The sequence below is a fragment of the Podarcis tiliguerta genome, assembly GCF_965153285.1.
Source record: "Podarcis tiliguerta genome assembly, chromosome: 1".
Lineage (NCBI taxonomy): Eukaryota > Metazoa > Chordata > Lepidosauria > Squamata > Lacertidae > Podarcis > Podarcis tiliguerta.
The window spans coordinates 103,979,933-103,999,283 of record NC_139534.1 but is presented as its reverse complement, the minus strand read 5'-3'; the positions used below and the strand labels follow the sequence as shown (position 1 = coordinate 103,999,283).

General features: G+C 44.9%; 1 protein-coding gene across 7 annotated transcripts in view; it reads left to right on the top strand.

Annotated features, from left to right (window-relative positions):
- ABCD4 (ATP binding cassette subfamily D member 4) overlaps positions 1-19,096 on the top strand; it is a 34,252-nt gene extending 15,156 nt beyond the window's left edge. For 5 of the 7 annotated variants that reach the window (XM_083447115.1, XM_083447117.1, XM_083447118.1 and 2 more), the window contains 11 exons: positions 517-638; positions 5,042-5,133; positions 5,949-6,032; positions 6,213-6,415; positions 7,644-7,735; positions 8,022-8,058; positions 16,148-16,197; positions 16,957-17,009; positions 17,112-17,188; positions 17,628-17,743; positions 17,897-19,096. In XM_083447115.1, the coding sequence (XP_083303241.1) occupies positions 517-638; positions 5,042-5,133; positions 5,949-6,032; positions 6,213-6,415; positions 7,644-7,735; positions 8,022-8,058; positions 16,148-16,197; positions 16,957-17,009; positions 17,112-17,188; positions 17,628-17,743; positions 17,897-17,965 (995 nt within the window). In that variant the 3' untranslated portion in view covers positions 17,966-19,096. Of the gene's footprint in view, positions 1-516; positions 639-5,041; positions 5,134-5,948; positions 6,033-6,212; positions 6,416-7,643; positions 7,736-8,021; positions 8,059-15,135; positions 16,198-16,956; positions 17,010-17,111; positions 17,189-17,627; positions 17,744-17,896 lie in introns of those variants that run through there. The other 2 variants (XR_014512740.1, XM_083447116.1) reach the window with 2 other exon arrangements.
- The last annotated feature ends 255 nt before the right edge of the window (positions 19,097-19,351 follow it).

Genomic DNA, 19,351 nt, shown 5'->3' with positions numbered 1-19,351 from the left:
AGCAAGGAAGTAGGCCGAGCTGCACTTGGGCCTTGTGGATTTTGCTATCTCAGGCTCTGTCTGCCAGAGGAGCTGTTTAAACATTTTGTTATTGGGTACTGAGTGCTGAACTGAAATAGATTGACCTTTTAATTGACAGTTATTATCTTGAGTAGCACTGTTAACTGGCTTTGTTTCCAGAGCATATGTTCCTGATAAACTTTTAAAACGTAACACAAAAAACTGTGTAGATGTAATAATGGAATACAGAATGGTTTCATTTATGTAAAATATGTAGGGATTTATGATATACAAAATGAACCATGGAAAGAGAAGGGAAGTCATTGATATTTTAAGGGTGTTTAAATGAGTGTTCTAAATTGTAAAAGAAAAAAATTAATAAGAATTTTATACATATACATATAAATATCTATATCTATATCTAGCTATCTATATATATATATAAACTGTGTAGATGGAGGTCCTAGATTAACTGATCTGCCGGTATTACCACTGTATTGTCTTTTTTCTGCTTAGTTGGAATCAACACTTTTGACTATCTGGGCAGTATCCTGAGTTATGTGGTGATTGCCATTCCTATTTTCAATGGAGTTTATGCTGATCTGGATCCAGCAGGACTGAGCTCTTTGGTTAGCAAGGTAAGCTTTTTGCAGCGTCATAGCTCGGCGCTAGAGCACATAATGTTTCGAATGCAGAAGGTCCCAGGTCTGTAGTGCCAGGAGTAACATTTCCTCAGTGATCTTACTGCTCTACAGGGAAGAAATTGGTCCTTCATTTAACCTGGCCCTGAGTTGTTCAGAGCTTTAAACGTTAGTAACAAGAGCTTGAGTGTAGTCTGATAGCTGATCGGCAGCCAGTGACGTTCCTTCAGCCCAGGTGGAATATGGGGGAGCTCAGGTGCTCTAGCCACCTCTGTGTTGTTGCTGCCCTGCTAACACTGCAGACTGTTATGCTTTCCTGGCATGGGGCTTTTGACCACATAATAGCCTTAAACGGCTCAGGACCACAATACCTCAAGAACTGCCTCTCCTCGTATGAACCAACCCAGACCCTGCAATCATCATCTGAGGCCCTTCTTTGTGCCTCCTTTGTGAGAGGTCCGGAGGATGGCAACACAAGAACAAGCCTTTGCAATGGTGGCTCCCCGCTTGTGGAATGCTCTTCCCCCAGGGAAGCTCACCTGGAGCCTTTGTTACTTATCTTTTGGTGCCAGGCAAAACGATTGTTTTCGCTTGTTGCTATGTTACGTATTGAATTGAATTGAATTTATTATTTCAGTCACAGACCAGTTCCAGCCCACATACAATGTCAAGGAAGTCATAAAACACGATAGGGATACATTTGAATTTGCAATTAGGTATAACAGGGACACTACAGATACAGCAACAGTTAACAGTTCTGCGTACACAGAAGTACACACAAACTGTACTCCACATTTTTAAGGGGCTTAGTCCACATGTTGAATTTTAAATTCACCATGCAATGCAGTCATTCGCATAGATGCCTGCCCCTGTGTACAGCATAATGTGTGAATAGCCTTCCTGCTGGGAGTTTGCAGATACAGGGCAGCAAGCTTATCGTGCAGAGAGTTAAGGCAGCAAATTTTTTGCTTCATCTGTCGTGGCATGAGATCCTTCACTCTGTAAACAAGATGCAGCCTAATTCAGTCCTGGGAGCGAGCCTGCCATAACGTCATCCATTTAGCCCGACCAAACAGTCGAACTAATTGCAGAGGGATAAAAATAGTTGAGCCTGGCATTCCTCACTGTGTAGCAAGAGGCTTCTTTAGAACAGGTCTGGCAGCCTCGTGGGAGCAAAGGTGGACCTTGGCAAGATTGGCCTGAAGCTAGATTGGAAAAGCTGTAGGCTGCTGTTTATATGTATATATGTGTGTGTGTGTGTGTGTAAGTGTATATATGAGGGACGCGGGTGGCGCTGTGGGTTAAACCACAGAGCCTAGGACTTCCCGATCAGAAGGTCAGTGGTTTGAATCCCCGTGACGGGGTGAGCTCCCGTTGCTCGGCCCCAGCTCCTGCCAACCTAGCAGTTCGAAAGCACATTAAAGTGCAAGTAGATAAATAGGTCCTGCTCCAGCGGGAAGGTAAACGGCATTTCTGTGTGCTGCTCTGGTTCGCCAGAAGCGGCTTAGTCATGCTGGCCACAGGACCTGGAAGCTGTATGCTGGCTCCCTCGGCCAATAAAGCGAGATGAGCACTGCAACCCCAGAGTCGGTCACAACTGGACCTAATGGTCAGGGGTCCCTTTACTATGTGTGTGTATATACCGTATTTTTCGCCCTATAAGACGCACATTTCCCCCTCCAAAAATGAAGGGGAAATGTATGTGCGTCTTATGGGGCGAATGCAGGCTCCTTGGCTTCAGCGATAGCAACGCGAAGCCTCCGAAGCCTGCGCTCCGGAGGCTTTGCGTTGCTTCCGCTGAAGCCAGGAGAGTCTGCTCTTGGAGGCTGGCGGTGGGGGAAAGCAGCGCTTCCCCCCTCGCCAGCCGCAGAGGATGGGGGGCAGCAGGAAGGCGCGCAACGCCTTCCTGCTACTCTCCATCCCGGCATTGAGGCTGGCGGGGGGAAAGCAGCGCTTCCCCCCTCGCCAGCCCCAAAGGATGGGGGGCAGCAGGAAGGCGCGCAACGCCTTCCTGCTACTCTCCATCCCGGCATTGAGGCTGGCGGGGGGGAAAGCAGCACTTCCCCCCTCGCCAGCCCCAAAGGATGGGGGGCAGCAGGAAGGCGCGCAACGCCTTCCTGCTACTCTCCATCCCGGCATTGAGGCTGGCGGGGGGGAAAGCAGCGCTTTCCCCCCTCGCCAGCCCCAAAGGATGGGGGGCAGCAGGAAGGCGCGCAACGCCTTCCTGCTACTCTCCATCCCGGCATTGAGGCTGGCGGGGGGGAAAGCAGCGCTTCCCCCCTCGCCAGCCCCAAAGGATGGGGGGCAGCAGGAAGGCGTGTGACGCCTTCCCCCTACTCTCCAACCCTCCTGTGGGCTTTTGCGGGAGATGGGGGAATTCCCCCACCTCCCACAAAAGCAGGCAAAAGCTGCGCGCTCTTTAAAGGGGCTCCGTGGCTTCTGCTGGCTTTTCTAGGAGGTGGGGGAATTCCCCCACTCGCAGAAAAGCCCGCAAGAGCCGCGCACCCTTTGAAGAGTGCGCCCCTCTTGGGGGCTTTTCCCCAAGGAGGGAGAAGGGACTGACTGGAGTCCGTCCCTTCTCCCTCCTGTGGGCTTTTGCGGGAGATTGGGGAATTCCCTCACCTCCCGCAAAAGGAGGCAAAAGCCGCACGCTCTTTAAAGGGGTTCCCTGGCTTCTGCTGCCTTTTCTAGGAGGTGGGGGAATTCCCCCACCTCGTAGAAAAGCCAGCAGGAGCCACGAACCCTTTGAAGAGCGCGCCGCTCTTGGGGGCTTTTCCCCGAGGAGGGAGAAGGGACTGACTGGCTGAGTCCGTCCCTTCTCCCTCCTGTGGGCTTTTGCGGGAGATGGGGGAATTCCCCCACCTCCCGCAAAAGGAGGCAAAAGCCGCACACTCTTTAAAGGGGTTCCCTGGCTTCTGCTGCCTTTTCTAGGAGGTGGGGGAATTCCCCCATCTCCCGCAAAAGCCAGCAGGAGCCACGAACCCTTTGAAGAGCGCGCCGCTCTTGGGGGCTTTTCCCGAGGAGGGAGAAGGGACTGACTGGCCATTTCAGTCCCTTTTCCCTCCTGGTCGAAAAGCCCACAGGAGTCGCGCACGGCTCCTGTGGGCTTTTGGGGGAGGTGGGGGAATTCCTCCACCTCCCGCAAAAGCAGGGAGAAGGTCTTGGAGTAGCGCACAGGCTGCGTGCAGCCTGTCCGCTGCTCCCAGAGCTGCGGGGGGGAAATCATATTTTTTTCCTTGATTTCCCCCCCTGAAAACTAGGTGCGTCCTATGGGCCGGTGCGTCCAATAGGGCGAAAAATACGGTATATAGAGCTTGAAAGCAATGAGCCCTAACACGGTTAGAGGACCAGGGATTGCAATAGTGTGCGTGATATATATCACGCACACTATTGCAATCCCTGGTCCTCTAACTGTGTTAGGGCTCATTGCTTTCAAGCTCTTAATTGCATAAAAATTTCAAAGCCAGTTTGGTCTATAATCTATATATATTAAAGTACAGAGGCCAACGAGCCTTCTGTTTCAGAACAGCTTTCTGTTAGGCAGCGGTCCCTGTGTAAAGTGTGTCTTGCCTCCTATAATGTGCCAGTAATCCGAACAGCCTAAGGTTACCGGATTTATTTCAATGAATCCGGGGACACTTTTCAACTTCAATGGATTTTGTATGGGGATTGATTTGTACATCTGGGGACTGTCCCTGGGAAATGGGGACGTCTGGTAACCTTACTATAGTTACCAAATAGTGTATTGGAGGAGGGATGCTCTTCTGAGGCAACTTCAATAGGCATCTTGCCCCTGCAGCCTTGAAATGTGAGGAAGGAGTGTGTTAATTCATTGGTGACTCCCTAACCCTAGGGTCTTATTCCTCCTTGGCCAAGGGTCTTTCTTCAGTCTAGCCCTCCGTTTGCATGCGTACTTGCTGGTGAGTGGGCCAGATACCAGAATCCCTGCTCCCTGGAGCAGCTGTGTTTCCATGTTACTCGTTTGCAATAAATCAATCAACAAACCTGAGAATCAGTGCTTCTCTTTTTGCCTTTACCCTCCTAACTGTGATCAGTGTTTGCTGAAAGCCTAGAAGACAACAGGAGGCTTTTGCAGGTCGCTTGAACAGATTCCTGCCATTACCCCCACCACCCCACCACCACCCCCAAGTTTTATTTTCCTTTATCAAAAATGGCAATCGGCCTGCTGAGGTTTTGCAAAAATTTTGACCCACGTAATTGTTTTTGCAAAACAATCAGTCCATCTCAGGGATCAGATAATGGTCAATTCTGCTACCAGCTGGGGAGACAAACCACTCCCCCAACTGATTTTGAGGCATGAAGATGTGGAAGCTGCTTCTTGTATGTTTTTGCTTCCCAGCCCTTGCTAACGCTTGGCTTGTGTGTGATTTGTCTTGCAGAATGCCTTTGTCTCTCTTTACCTCATTGGCTGCTTCAGCCAGCTCATTGACCTCTCCACCACCGTGTCTGACGTAGCTGGCTATACACACAGGTAAGTCCTCTTGCCTGCTTGAGGGGCACCCATGTCATAATAATGAGGGCCTGTGTGTGTAAAAAATACTTTAAAAAGTATCTGCTTCTTATGGATCCATCAAAGGTAATAAACAATGGAGGGGACTCCTGTGTCCCAGTATGGGTGCACTAAGTCGGTCTCACTTCAGAGGCATCTTCAAAAGAAACAAACAAGGAATCTCCTTTCCCCATTAGGCATAGAATGTCAAATATATTTGTTAGAGGGGGATTTTTCACTGGTGGCAGATGACAGAGACTGTGTCTCCATGAGATAGGTGTGAAACCAAATTAAATAAAGACTTTATTTCAAAACAACAAACAGCAAAGCTTGTGGGTATTTTTCCTGCAGGTAGAGTTCAAACTGGAGCTTTTCTCCTTTTGTAGCCATGACCAGCTGCAACCAATTAGCCCAGAGCTCACAAAAACTGTTCTTAAAGGTACAAACATGTTTCTGTGCAGAATGTCTCCCAATAATATTTTGTTATAATCTTTGTGGCTGCTGCAGCGGAGAGAATCTGAATTTTTCCTCTTAGAATTAGCAGGCTGGTATTTCAGCCTATGTGACATTTGTGTTCAGACTATGTACGTTAGGCGACCATTACTATCCTGCAAACAATAATTCACTGCTTACCAGGTTTTAGTAATATGTTAATAAACCTTTTTCTTTTCCCTTGTGGAGATTAGGCTTCTGGGTCTTGTCATTCAGGCTAGTTTGCTGCTTTGGGGCATCACTGCTACTCCTTGATTAGCAACTTTCTTGGTTTTTTGTTTTTTGTTTTTTGTTTTTTTTTGTAGAATTGGGGAGTTGCTGGAAATGCTGCTGAAACTTTCCAGGAAGCAAAACGACTGTGACTCGCCAGGCAAATGGGAATTCAACAGGTGAGTATCTCTAGCTAACATCAAGCCTGGGATGACCGTTTTCCTGTTTTTGCTATGGTGTTTCTTGTACCACCGAGTGGTGGACCCAAACGGCAGCCAAACACGTTGGCCACTGAGCTGTGATGTTTACTTCTGCTTACCTTTCCTCTTTTTTGTGGTTGGGGGCACTGATGCCATCAGCGTTTCCAAAGAGGAGGTGGTCTCAAACGACACAGCTTTCCTCCTGGAGAAAATCTCTCTCTCTGCTCCCTCTGAGAAGCTGCTCATTAAGGATCTAAACCTGAGAGTCACTCAAGGGAACAATCTACTGATCACCGGGAACACAGGGACAGGGAAGACATCTTTGCTGCGTGTCCTCGGTGGCCTCTGGGAGAGCAAGCAGGGTGAGTTCATCAGCCTCCCTGAAACATTCCTTTGGTGAAAGGGGGCCCTTGCAGCAGATTGGAGGGTGGAACACGGTTTCCCCATAGGTTTGTGAGGCAAATGCTGGATTTGGACTGTTCAGGAACCCAGATATAGTCTCTTTCATGCTTGAGTTCTTAGTGATATTGCTCTCCCCAGTGCAGACTTAATAGTGGCCTCAGCCCAGTATACCTGAAGGAGCGTCTCCACCCCCATCGTCCAACCCAGACACTGAGGTCCAACTCCAAGGGCCTTCTGGCGGTTGCCTCACTCTGGGAAGCCAGGTTACAGGGAACCAGGCAGAGGGCCTTCTCGACAGTGGCACCCGCCCTTTGGAACGCCCTCCCATCAGATATCAAAGAAATAAAAAACTATTTGACGTTTAGAAGACATCTGGAGGCAGCCCTGTTTAGGGAAGTTTTTAATGACTGATGTTTTAATGTATTTTTAATCTTTTGTTTGAAGCTGCCCAGAGTGGCTGAGGAAACCCAGCCAGATGGGCGGGGTATATTTATTTATTTATTTATTTATTTATTCATTCATTCATTCATTCATTCATTCATGGCCACCGCCATGGACATTGCATGGCACTGCAGAACTAGGCAAACCACTGCCCCTTAGCCCCCATCTCTCTTTCCCCCTCTGCCACCCCAATATGGGGAATTATACTAGCCTGCAGTACAAGGTTATTGTAGGACATACTGAGATAGAGGCCTTGGCACAATCAAATTGTGGCTTATTAAGCCAGGTTGTTCATGAGCTCCATGCACCCACCCACCCCAGCTCCTTTGCTCCTTCCTTCATGCAAGTGGCAATATGAGCCAGACATGGGTTTATATTACAGGCAGACTGGGAAGCTACAATTAATGGCTTTCAAGCGAACGAAGCTGTGAAGCCAAGGTTTAAAGTTAGCTTACAAATCCTACCTGGTGTGAAAGCTATTAACCATAGTTCCTGGTTTGCATATAATGGGAAGTTCTGGCTACCTATGGTTTCTTGGCTTGCTTCACCACTTGCACGAAGGGAGGAGCAAAGGAAGAGCGAAGGGGCTTTCATGCAGGTGCACAGAGCTGGTTTATATTCTGGTTTATTAGGCCAGGGTATGATTGCGCAGACTAGATCAATTCCAAGTGTTAAGTTCAAGTTTGTTACTGAAGTGTTGGCTCATAGACTTATGTCTCTGTGATTCCTTCTGCTGGGTCTCTGCAGGGGACGTCCACATGCTGACTTGCTTTGGCCCCCATGGGGTGGTTATCCTGCCACAGCGGCCATTCTTCACAGATGGGACCCTGCGGGAACAGGTAAGCCACCTCGGTGCCAGATTCCCAGGGTGGGGGTGGTCCTCTGCTCACCCACAGACTAGTTTGGTAACAGGGCAATTATTAAAAAAACAACACCATACCTGTTACAATTGCTGCAAGCTGAATTGCCCGGAAACGGCCGGCCTTAATTCAATACATGGGGCCAGAGGCCTATTAATGTTTATTAGAAAGCTCTTAGCAGAGAGAGTATAGTGGCTGCTTCCATCTTTGTACGACTGCAGTGGAGACTCTCATTTGGAGTATGTGTCTGGTTTATTTGATTTAGGTGATATACCCTCTGAAGGAAATCTATCCAGTTTCGGGTGAGTGGAAAGGCACTGGAACTCTTGTGCCCAAATGGGCTCAGATTGCTTTGGCTTTTCCTGTGCTTCTGCTCTTCTCTGCTGTGTGTGTGTGTGTGTGTCCGCGCTGCATGAATCAGCATTGCGCTTGCCTGGGTCGTCTTTCAGTAGCTTTATCTGTTTTCCTGCAAAACTTAGCTGAACCAGGATATTAATCGCAGGGGAGTGTTTGGTATGTGGAGTGGTCCAAATTGTCCATTCTTGTGCTTACTCGGCATGGAGGCTGTGTGAAGCGAAAGGAACCTTTCAGTTGCTTATATGCACCCATTAAAGGTCTTGACCAAACTTCAGCTTGATCCAAGCAGTTTTCTGCCTGTCCCACGCTTTCTGGGCACAGATCCCAGAGGTTTTCTGTTTGCCCTGCCGTACTTGCTTTCCCCAATAAAAAAACCCCTTTACTGCTGAATCGGAGCAAACGTCAATCCGCAGAAAGGCAGTAAAAATCAGGTTTTCCTGCGGGAAAGCAGGACAAGCGGAAGCCTGGATGAGTCTCTAATGTATTATGGTCAAATGAGTACTTTGCATGTGTGAAGCAGTCCCGGTGATGATCAAATGGTGGCCCTGTGGTGGAGAAAGCTAACTTTGTTTGGGCTGTCTGAAAGTAAAACTAGCCTTTATTAGTGAAAATGAAGTTCTCAGACCAACTGGAGCCCCTAGGGAGACATGTTCTCTAAATAAAGCAATATAAAGAGGCATCTGTTCTCTGCTTCCAGATAGTCTGGAAGATCATCTGAATATAAACCAAATTAATATATGGTAAATAGAAGCCCGCAGTTACTTCGTAGGTTGTCAGGCCTTCTGCTTTGCTTCTGTCTCAGTGATTACAAACTCCCCTGTTTGTTTTTTTTTTTTTAAATATTTTTTATTGCTTTGTTTTCCGGAGTCAAGATACATCGTCAATAATCCAACAAAGACTGTTTTACAATAAAAAAGAAGAAAAGAAAACAGAAAAGAAATAAGAGAAAATTTCATTTTCCAGATCTTTTTTCATTATCCTCTGGACTTCCCCATATCCTCCATCCCTGTATTTTTTACAATAAAAATTAAATAGCAAATTGTTACCTTGTTTCATATGTTCTTATAGTTTCATCTAATTATTCACTTTAAAAATTTAGACTTTTCTCAATCATAACCCGGTCACAGTCATATCCAAATTTCAATATTGAGGCATATTTTTCTCAAAACTTAGCAAATTCTCAACATTCAAATAACTTATAATGTTTTTGTAGATAGTCCTTAAACTTTCTCCAATCCTCTTCTATCGCGTCTTCTCCCAGGTCTCGAATTCTGCCAGTCATCTCTGCTAGTTCCATATAGTCCATCAGTTGTGTATGCCACTCTTCCAGTGTGGGTAACTCCTGTGCCTTCCAATATTTGGCTAAAAGGATTCTTGCTGCTGTGGTTGCATATAGAAAAAAAGTTCTATCTTTCTTTAGCACTCTCTGGCCCACAATGCCCAGGAGGAAGGCCTCTGGTTTCTTCTGAAAGGTATATCTGAATACCTTTTTCAACTCATTATAAATCATTTCCCAAAAGGCTTTCACCCTCGGGCATGTCCACCAGAGGTGAAAGAACGTTCCTTCAGCCTCTTTGCATTTCCAACATTTATTATCAGACAGATGGTATATCTTTGCAAGTTTGACTGGGGTCATGTACCACCTGTACACCATTTTCATAATATTTTCTTTTAAGGCACTACATGCCGTAAATTTCATGCCGGTGGTCCATAACCTTTCCCAGTCTTCAAACATAATGTTGTATCCAATATCTTGTGCCCATTTTATCATGGCTGATTTAACTAATTCGTCTTGGGTGTTCCATTTAAGCAACAAGTTGTACATTCTTGAAAGCACTTTCGTCTTAGGTTCAAGTAGTTCTGACTCTAGTTTTGATTTTTCCACCTGGAAGCCAATTTTTTTATCTTTTTTAAAGATCTCTAAAATTTGGGCATAATGGAACCAGTCTCGCACACTTCCTTTCAGTTTTTCAAAACTCTGCAACCTCCAAGTATCACCCACTCTTTCTATTAATTCACAATATTTTGCCCAGCCACCCCCCATATTAAGTATTTTTATGGCCTTAGCCTCCATCGGTGATAGCCACCTCGGAGTCTTATTTTCGAATAAGTCCTTATATTTAGTCCAGACATTAAACAACGATTTCCTTACAATGTGGTTTTTAAATAGTTTATGAACCTTTACCTTGTCGTACCACAAATATGCATGCCACCCAAAAGCGTTGTTAAACCCTTCCAAATCAAGGACATCCGTGTTTTCTAACAAAAACCAATCTTTCATCCAGCAGAAGGATGCGGCTTCATAGTACAGCCTTAAGTCCGGCAGGGCAAATCCCCCTCTTTCCTTTGCATCCGTTAATATTTTAAATTTTATTCGGGGCTTTTTGCCCTGCCAGACAAACTTGGTAATGTCCCTCTGCCACTTTCCAAAACACTCCACTCTGTCCACGATTTGGAGGGCCTGAAACAGAAACAGCATTCTTGGCAATACATTCATCTTAACTGCTGCAATTCTTCCCAACAAGGAAAGTTTCAATCTTGACCAAGTATCTAAATCTTTTTTAATTTCAGACCAACACTTTTCATAGTTGTCTTTGAACAAGTTCAAATTTTTCCCAGTCAGATTAACCCCCAGGTATCTCACTTTTTTTGTCACGTTCAATTCAGTTTCCTTCTGAAACCCATCTATTTCTGAAGGTGTCAAGTTTTTTACCAATACCTTAGTTTTTTGTTTATTTAACTTGAATCCCGCCACCCGACCAAACTCAGAAATTAATTCCAAAGCTCTTTTTGTACTAGGCACTGGCTCCTGTAATGTCAATACCAAATCATCCGCAAAGGCCTTCAATTTATATTGTTTTTCTCCGACCTGTATTCCTTCTACCTGCTGGTCCTTTCTAATCAAGTTCAGCAGGACCTCCAGGACCGAAATAAATAGCAAGGGTGATAGGGGGCACCCCTGTCGTGTTCCTTTTTCAATCTTAAACTCTTCTGTCACCACATTGTTTACTATCAATTTAGCTTTTTGGTCTGAATAAATTGCTTCAATACCATTTTGAAACACCCTTCCCACTCCCATCCCTTCTAAATTTTTCTTCATAAATTTCCAAGATATGTTGTCAAAGGCCTTCTCCGCGTCGATAAATATTAAAGCTGCTTTTGTATTTAAATTTGTCTGTAATAGTTCCAAAACATCCACGATGTTTCTAGTGTTGTCTGACAAATGCCTGCCAGGGAGAAAGCCTGCTTGATCCTTGTGAATTACTTCGTTTAAAACTTTTTTCAATCTATTTGCCAAAATATCAGCAAAAATTTTATAATCCACATTTAGGAGTGAGATAGGGCGATAATTCTTAAGTTGAGTCTTTTCAGATTCTGATTTTGGTATCAACATGATGAATGCCTCTTTCCACGATTCTGGTGCTCCCTTCCCTTCCATAATTTGGTTGCATACCTCCAACAATGGATGGATCAGGTATTCCTTCAATGTCTTATAGTATTTGGAGGTAAGACCATCTGGGCCCGGAGATTTACCTACTTGCATATTCTGAATGGCGCTTTCGATTTCTTGTTCTGTTATTTTATAGTTCAGGGTTATTTGTTTATCTTGAGTCAATTTTTGCAGGCCATAGCTTTTTAAGAATTCATTTATCTCGTTCTCTTCTTGATGACCTTGTGTAAACAGTTTTTTGAAATATCTCTGGAAACACTTTCTAATTTCTTCAGATTTCTGAATACATTCACCATCAACCTCTAGGTTGGTAACAAAGTTCAATTTCTGTCTCTTTTTCAGCTGCCATGACAATAGTTTCCCACATTTGTTTGCCGATTCGAATGATCTTTGTTTCATCTGTTTAACCTTCCATTCTACTTCTTGATTTATCAATTTCGCATATTGTGCTTGATGGAATTTTATTGCTCTTAAGACTTCTTTGGATTTTGGGTTCAATCTCAACCTTTTCTCTCCTTCTTTTATCTTCTCCAAAATCTTGTCCTTTTTACCATTCCAGAGTTTTTTCCTTATAGTATTCTGCTGTATCAGAAACCCTCTCATAACAGCTTTACTTGCGTCCCAGATTGTTTTTTTCTCCACCGAAGTATTCAAATTAATTTCAAAATAATCCTTCATCATTTTTTGGGCCTTCTTTACAATCTCCTGATCTCTAAACAAAGAGTCATTCATTCTCCATCTAAAGGATCCAGTTGGTGTGAGTCTCAAGTCCATTTTCAGAGCGTTATGGTCGGAGCAAGTTTTAGGACAGATCTCTATTTTTTTGGTCTTAGGTGCCAGTCCTCTAGATACCCAGATTTGGTCGATTCGTGTCCAAGATAGGTGGGCCTCAGAAAAGAATGTTCCCTCTTTACCTAGAGGGTTCTTTATTCTCCAGATGTCAATCAAATCCATATTGTCTGTAAGTTCAAAGAAAGTCTTTGGTAGTCTGCCATCTTTAGTCAAGTTTTGGTTTTGTGACTTATCCATATGTGTGGAGACAACTCCATTCATATCTCCCATCAAAATGATGTTGTTGTAATCAATATAATCCAGCATTATCTCATGCAGCTTCTTGTAGAATTCTGATTTCCCATCATTTGGTGCGTAGATTCCTACTATCAGGAATTTTTCTCCTTGAGATTGTATTTCAATCGCCAAAATTCTTCCTTGTTCATCTTTAAAAACAAATTTTGGTGCTAGGCTCTCCTTTGCATATATCACTATTCCTCTTTTCTTTACTTTATCTGATGAAATAAATTCTTGGCCTAGTCTCTTGTTAATTAGTACTCTTCTGTGGAGCCTAGTTACATGGGTTTCCTGTAGACATATAACGTCTAATTGTTCCTTCTTCAATATATGAAAGATTCCTTTCCTTTTTTCAGGGGAATTTGCACCGTGAATATTCCAACTGAAAAGCTGCAGAGACATCCTGGATCAGTTTGTCAGCCAATGGGTTTGTCTCCCTTGTCGTCTGTGTCTGGAGGTGGGTCTTTTACGTCGGGCTTGGGGAGTGCCCAGACACCTGCGGTTCCTTTTCGAAGGTCTTCCCCGTAGTCACTTAGAAACTTATCTTGCTCCTCTGCCGTTCTGATTCTAACCTTCTTCCCTTTCAAGTTAAAAGATAGTCCTTGCGGGAATTCCCACCTGTAACGGATTGAGTTGTTTCTCAGTAGTCTTGCTAGGTCTTTATATGTAGTTCTTAAATCCAACAGCTGTTTTGGTATGTCTCTGAAGATTTCTGCTATTTTTCCCTGTACCACCAATGGATTTTTAAAGTGTAGGCCGAGTATATTATCTTTTTCTTGCTTGTATCTCAAAATGATCAAGCAATCTCTTGGTTTATCCTTCCTGGCCGCACTTCCCAATCTAAAGGCGGTAACAATTTTAAAGTCCTTCTCTTCTGCCAAACCCCAGAATTTGGATATTTCTGCTGTCAAAAAACCAGCCAAATCTTCCTTTTCTTGTTCTGGGATATTTCTAATCCTAAGGTTGCTCTCCCGATTTTTCAGTTCTGCCATAGACAGATAGGCCTGTTGTTCAGTAATCTGTCTACTCAGTGGTCTTACTTCCCCTCTTAATTCCTCTATCCTTTTTTTATTTTGGTCTGCTTTTGTATTCACTTCTTCGACTAGTCTTCGATTTTCCGTCGCAGTCTTTTCAATGTTACCTATCGCCTGTGTGTTTTGGGCAACTTGGTCTGTCAATTTATTAATTGTAGCTGTCACTTGATCTAATTTAACCGCTTGATCATCGGCCTTCTTGTTTAATGCAGCCAATTGCTCCAGTATTTCTTTAGAGACAGGGTCAAGCCCTCCTGCAGCCATGTCCTCTAGAGCTGGCTGTTTAGATTGTTCTTCCTGCAGACCTGTCACAATTGGGACAGATGATCTACGTGCCTGCACAGGCAAAGTTGATTGCAATAGTTCAGTCTGTTTAGCTTTCTTACCAGCCCTTGTTTTTGCTGCACCACTCATTCCACCGCTGTCTAGGCTTCAAGGTCAAATTGTAAATCCCATGGGAAAAGCAATCCAAAAGGAAGGTAAACATCCAAGCATAAAAGTTCCAAAACAACCAGCAGTTCTCAGAGGCTGATATTTCCACAATCCAGCAGGGGGAGCTCCCCAAAAGTTAAGGAAAGATGGAATTTTCCACCAATAAGTTCCCAAATGAAGTAAAATCCAAAACAAAGGGGGGACCCTCTAAGTTCACTTTAAACTGCAGAGAGTATGAGTTCTTTGTCAGAATATGTGCAACGGTTCCTTTTTTATAACTTGCAGAGTAGCCCAGTAAAACTTTGTATCTCTATGCACAGTCACCACAATCTGATGCTACTTTATGTCCAGGCAGCTCGAGAGCTGGGTCTTGCAACTTTGTAATCCACACAGAATGAAGGGGAATAACACAGTCTCTGTCCACTTATAACACAGTTCTAACTTTTCCTTAACTTTCAATTTATCAATTCCGAATTTGCAGAGTAAATTCCATCTTCTTTTAAACTCCTTTCAGCGCTTCAACTTTAAAGAAGCTTTGCTCAGTACTTTAAACAGGGACGGAAGACTGACTTCCTTTTTAGCGTCTCCCGTTTTCAGCCAAATTGCAGAAATTTGTTGTTCAAATAGAGTCTCAGATTTTCTTACTCACGAGTATGTAGTCTCAAATCGATTGATCATAGAAGAAAGGTCAGCGCTCATCAGCAGCAGCCGCGCGGCTTCACTTCCGCGGAAAGAGCGATGGATTCACAGCACCGCTACCCCCTCCACGTTCCGGAGCCCCTTACGGGGTCCCTTCCACGTTTCCGGGGTCGCTCTTGGTACCCGCCGAATCCCACGGCCACGGGCTCACTCTACCCGTGGTTTGTCTTGCTGGGTCGTCGCTGTGCCGCAGCGCACGACCCTTTTCCGCGGAGCCCCTCTTCAGCGACTGAAGAGGACCGCCATTGCTGTTTCGCGCCGCCTCCGGAACCAAACTCCCCTGTTTGGATTAAGTTGTTCCTCCAGTAGATGCATGTTTGATTTCTCTAATTTCTTAGATCACTCCTGTTCTCCCATTGCCTTTGTCTTCATATTTGGGATACCCAAATTAAAGGGTTGGTGTGATATAAATCCAATGCTACCAAATGTTTTAACCACGTTTCAAAGATAGTTTGGTAGATTCCAGCTACCAAATGTTTCAAAGATAGTTTTAGATTACAAGAGGAATGCTGATTAAACCTGTTTGGTTTATGTTCATGAAAGGTTTTATTCAGATACTGAATGGTCACCTGTCAGCGATGTTGTAGTAGAAAATTTCCTGCATTGGCAGGGGGTTGGATTAGGTTGGCTCTTCCTCCTCTCTGATTCTTTGTTGTTGCCAGTGTTGACACTCAGTATTATGGGGTGCCCTGCTGCTTGCCCCACACACCCATCTCAGTTTCCCTCTCCAAGATGACAACATCTTCCTTCTCCCAGTCTCAGTTTCCCCTAGGACTGCTATTCATCCCTGCCTCCGTTTCCCTTCCTCGTAATTTTCCTCTTTGTGACCCAATAGCTCCACGACCACAGTGTGTTCTTCCTGAGCTTCCAAACCTGCAAAAGAGTCATGGTCTCTTCCCCCCTCCCCCATATCTCCCACCTACAGCTTCCCACCAACAGAACTACAATATTTCTTCTCCACCTCCTTCTTTCTGTCACCAGACAGAAAAAAGCCTTCCTTGGTGTCAGGAAGAAAGAGGATGATGAAAGTACTATTCCTAAAAGTTATTCCCATAGGAGGTAGACTTCTAGAGTAAGCTCAGAAGATGTCCACCTGAGCTGAAAATCCATCCGTTAATTGGCTTCCTTCCATTGTTGTGTACATTATGTGGTGATACATCCTATTGATAACTTGGGATGGGCTTCCACATGCTGTGTTTAGGTTTGAAATATTAGCTCTTCAGATCTTCTAAAGCATGATCAAAGCAGCCAAACCAAGTGCAAAGAGGTCCCTGTCCCCTGATGACCCATCTTCAGTGTGTCCCCCCCCCCCCAGTCCTGTTATCATGAATGTAATTCCTTGCACAATAGGGTCTTCGGATGATGAAAGGATTCTGAGATTCCTGGAGCTGACTGGGTTGGTGAGTTACCAAGGGAATAAATGATGCACTCTGATTTCTGTCCTGATTTGGGGATAGGAAGTGGCTATCAAAGCTCAGCAAGGTGCACTGTAAATATCTATGGATCATTCCTAATAAGGAGGATGCTGGGATTGCCAGGAAGCTCCAGTGTTTGACCATGGAAGATTGGATCAGTCCAAAGAGTAATGTCGGCTCCATGAATTCTGAGGTGAATGTAGCTCAGAGTATGTGCTATCTTGTACAGTGGTACCTCGGGTTACATTTGCTTCAGGTTACATACGCTTCAGGTTACAGACTCCGCTAACCCAGAAATAGTGCTTCAGGTTAAGAACTTTGATTCAGGATGAGAACAGAAATCGTGCTCCGGCGGCACGGAAGCAGCAGGAGGCCCCATTAGCTAAAGTGACGTTTCAGGTTAAGAACGGACCTCCGGAATGAATTAAGTACTGAACCCGAGGTATCACTGTATTCCAAAGCCTGGGCAACTATATTAAAAACTGCTTCCAAAGGTGAGCTCTGGCTCAAATTAAGCCCTGGTTTATGTACATCGTATGAGCAAAAGCAACAGAAGTTCTGATGACAATGATGTTTATATAGAAGGCATGGGAGCAAAACAAAAATAAATAAATAATGACAAGATGACAGTAATCACCAGCTGGCAATGGGTGGGCAGGATTAAGAAAGAAAATGTCCTTATGGCTGTGTCCACCTGTTCACAAAGGCTGGAATAATTTGTTTTTCATCTTCTTTTTTATGCAGTCTGATTTGCTAGCAAGGACAGGTGGTTTGGACCAGCCAGTGGACTGGAACTGGTAAGGCTGCTTAGTGTGACAGTGGGGCTCCTGTTGTTTGCTGTGGGTAAGTCTTGAGCTGCAAGGTTGTTCTAATCACAGGTTGTTTGGCCTTGGCTGCAGGTATGATATTCTGTCTCCAGGGGAGATGCAGAGGCTCTCCTTTGCCCGACTTTTCTATCTCCAGCCTCAGTATGCAGGTGAGGAAGGTGTTTCTTTCTGAGTTCCTTAATTATGGGACTCCCTGCTTTGCTTTTTACCTTGACCACAGGCAATCCCTGGATAGCCAGTGTTATGAGATGGAATGTTGTGCAGAAGAAGATAGCACAAGGGCTACCTGTTGGCTACTGTCTGTGATCTCACTGGTGGCAGGCACCACAACTTCTAATCTAACCATCCCAATCTGCCTCTTTTCCTCAGCTTTGTAACTGGCTTATATTTTCTTGCTGGTTTAGAGGGTCAGAACTCTCCATTGTACCAGCCCAGTATGTAGAGAGTGTTCAGGTTGCCTTTTGTAATGGAAAACGACTGGTGAACAGCTATCGGTTTGCAAATTTGTCACACTTTATTCAAGAGGAGGAGACTTGAATGGTGCCATATTGAGGGGATTCCTGTTTGGGGTTTTTTTTTTGCTTGCAGTGCTGGATGAAGCTACCAGTGCACTCACAGAGGATGCAGAGGATGAGCTGTACAGGAACTGTGCACACCTGGGAATGACTCTGGTCAGCGTGGGACATCGCAAGAGCCTGGAAAAGGTAGGGTAGTGTGGAGTCAATCTTTCTGAGCAGAACTGCTGGGACAGATAAGGGTTTATTTTCACGGGGCCAGTGGTGTGTGTGTGTGTGTGGATGGCAAAATCCCTCTTAAAGCCGTAGCTCTCTGTTTCTGTACTTACTCTTTCATTTCAGTTTCACAGTTGGCGTCTGAACCTGTACGGAGAAGGTAAATGGGAGATCAGCAGAATAAAGAAAGACTGAGCCACTCCCTGACTTGTCATGGACAACAGCAAAAAAGAATGCAACTAAAGCCTCAGCTGGGTCACATACCAAAGTGCCTTGAAATGAACACACCTTTTACAGGAAGCATGGATCTGAAATATTTCAGGACTTCAAAGCCAGCAGGTGCATTAAGGCTTCTTTGACCCAAAGGTCTCCAGCTTATACTGTGAAAGAGCAGGGGGATTTAAACTCCTCCCCACCACCACTTTGCCTTTCTGTATAAATGGCTACCAGTCCATTGTTCTGACTGCTGCGTCTCCCGCTCAAGATCTCTCCCAGAAGGAAGGAAGAGGCCTTTGCTGCTTCCATCCTTGCAACTTGCTAAAGTGAAAACAACTTTGAATAACATTGAAGCAGTGCTGGCAGTGAATGGAGCAGGATCCTTCTCACCTGAGACTGAGAAGGATGTATTTGTTTCAGTATTAGAGCTTCTGCCTCTTTGCCACAGCCAGGAGCCTCCCTGTAGGAAGATCTGTCTCTACTGTGCTCAGGGGGCTGCCTTGCTCTTGGTTGCCCACAAGTGTGAAAATACATGTCTGTTTTGGAAGTTTACCAGAAGCATATATTATACACAGATTTCCCCTTCACCCGATGAACCTATTTTTGTTTAAATAAGTGTTCATTAAGGAGCCTGAAAGTGCTGAGGATCTCAGGCCTTCATACCACAACAGTGTACTTCAGGCTTCCTCAACCTCGGCCCTCCAGATGTTTCTGGCCTACAACTCCCATGATCCCTAGCTAGCAGGACCAGTGGTCAGGGATGATGGGAATTGTAGTCCCAAAACATCTGGAGGCCTGAGGTTGAGGAAGCCTGGTGTACTTCCTCCACATCTTTAGTTTCCATGGAGGGTCAGCATTTGAACCAGCAGAGCAGTTAGAAGGCATGTGATTGACAAGGCTGCAATATATTGAGTAATATTACATGCAGTAATTAATATCTGCAGCTGAGGCAGGTGTCTAGACGGACCTGTCTCATTGAGACAGGTGGAAATGCTGTCTAGCAGAGAATCCGTGGGCTAATGCCAACTGCAAGGGCTACTTTCTTTGGACTGATTTGTATTTTTTTATTGGATTAGAATAATAAAAGGGAAGAGTGACGTGAAAGACAAAGCTTGAAAACGTGTGTGTTTGTCCTATATTGTTTGGAAGTCCATCATCTGGAAGAAGTCATGGTAAGGCCCCAGATCTGCACAGCATCCAGTTATTCTCTATACTTTTCTCTATTCATACATCCATACTGCCGCCTCCTCTCTCCTTTTAACTACCTGCCCAATGGATGCTTCAGGTGGCGAAAACCGAGTGTCCCCCCCCCCCTCCCAGAACCTGGAGTAAAGTAGACAGACTTGCAGATCTGTTCCAGTGTGA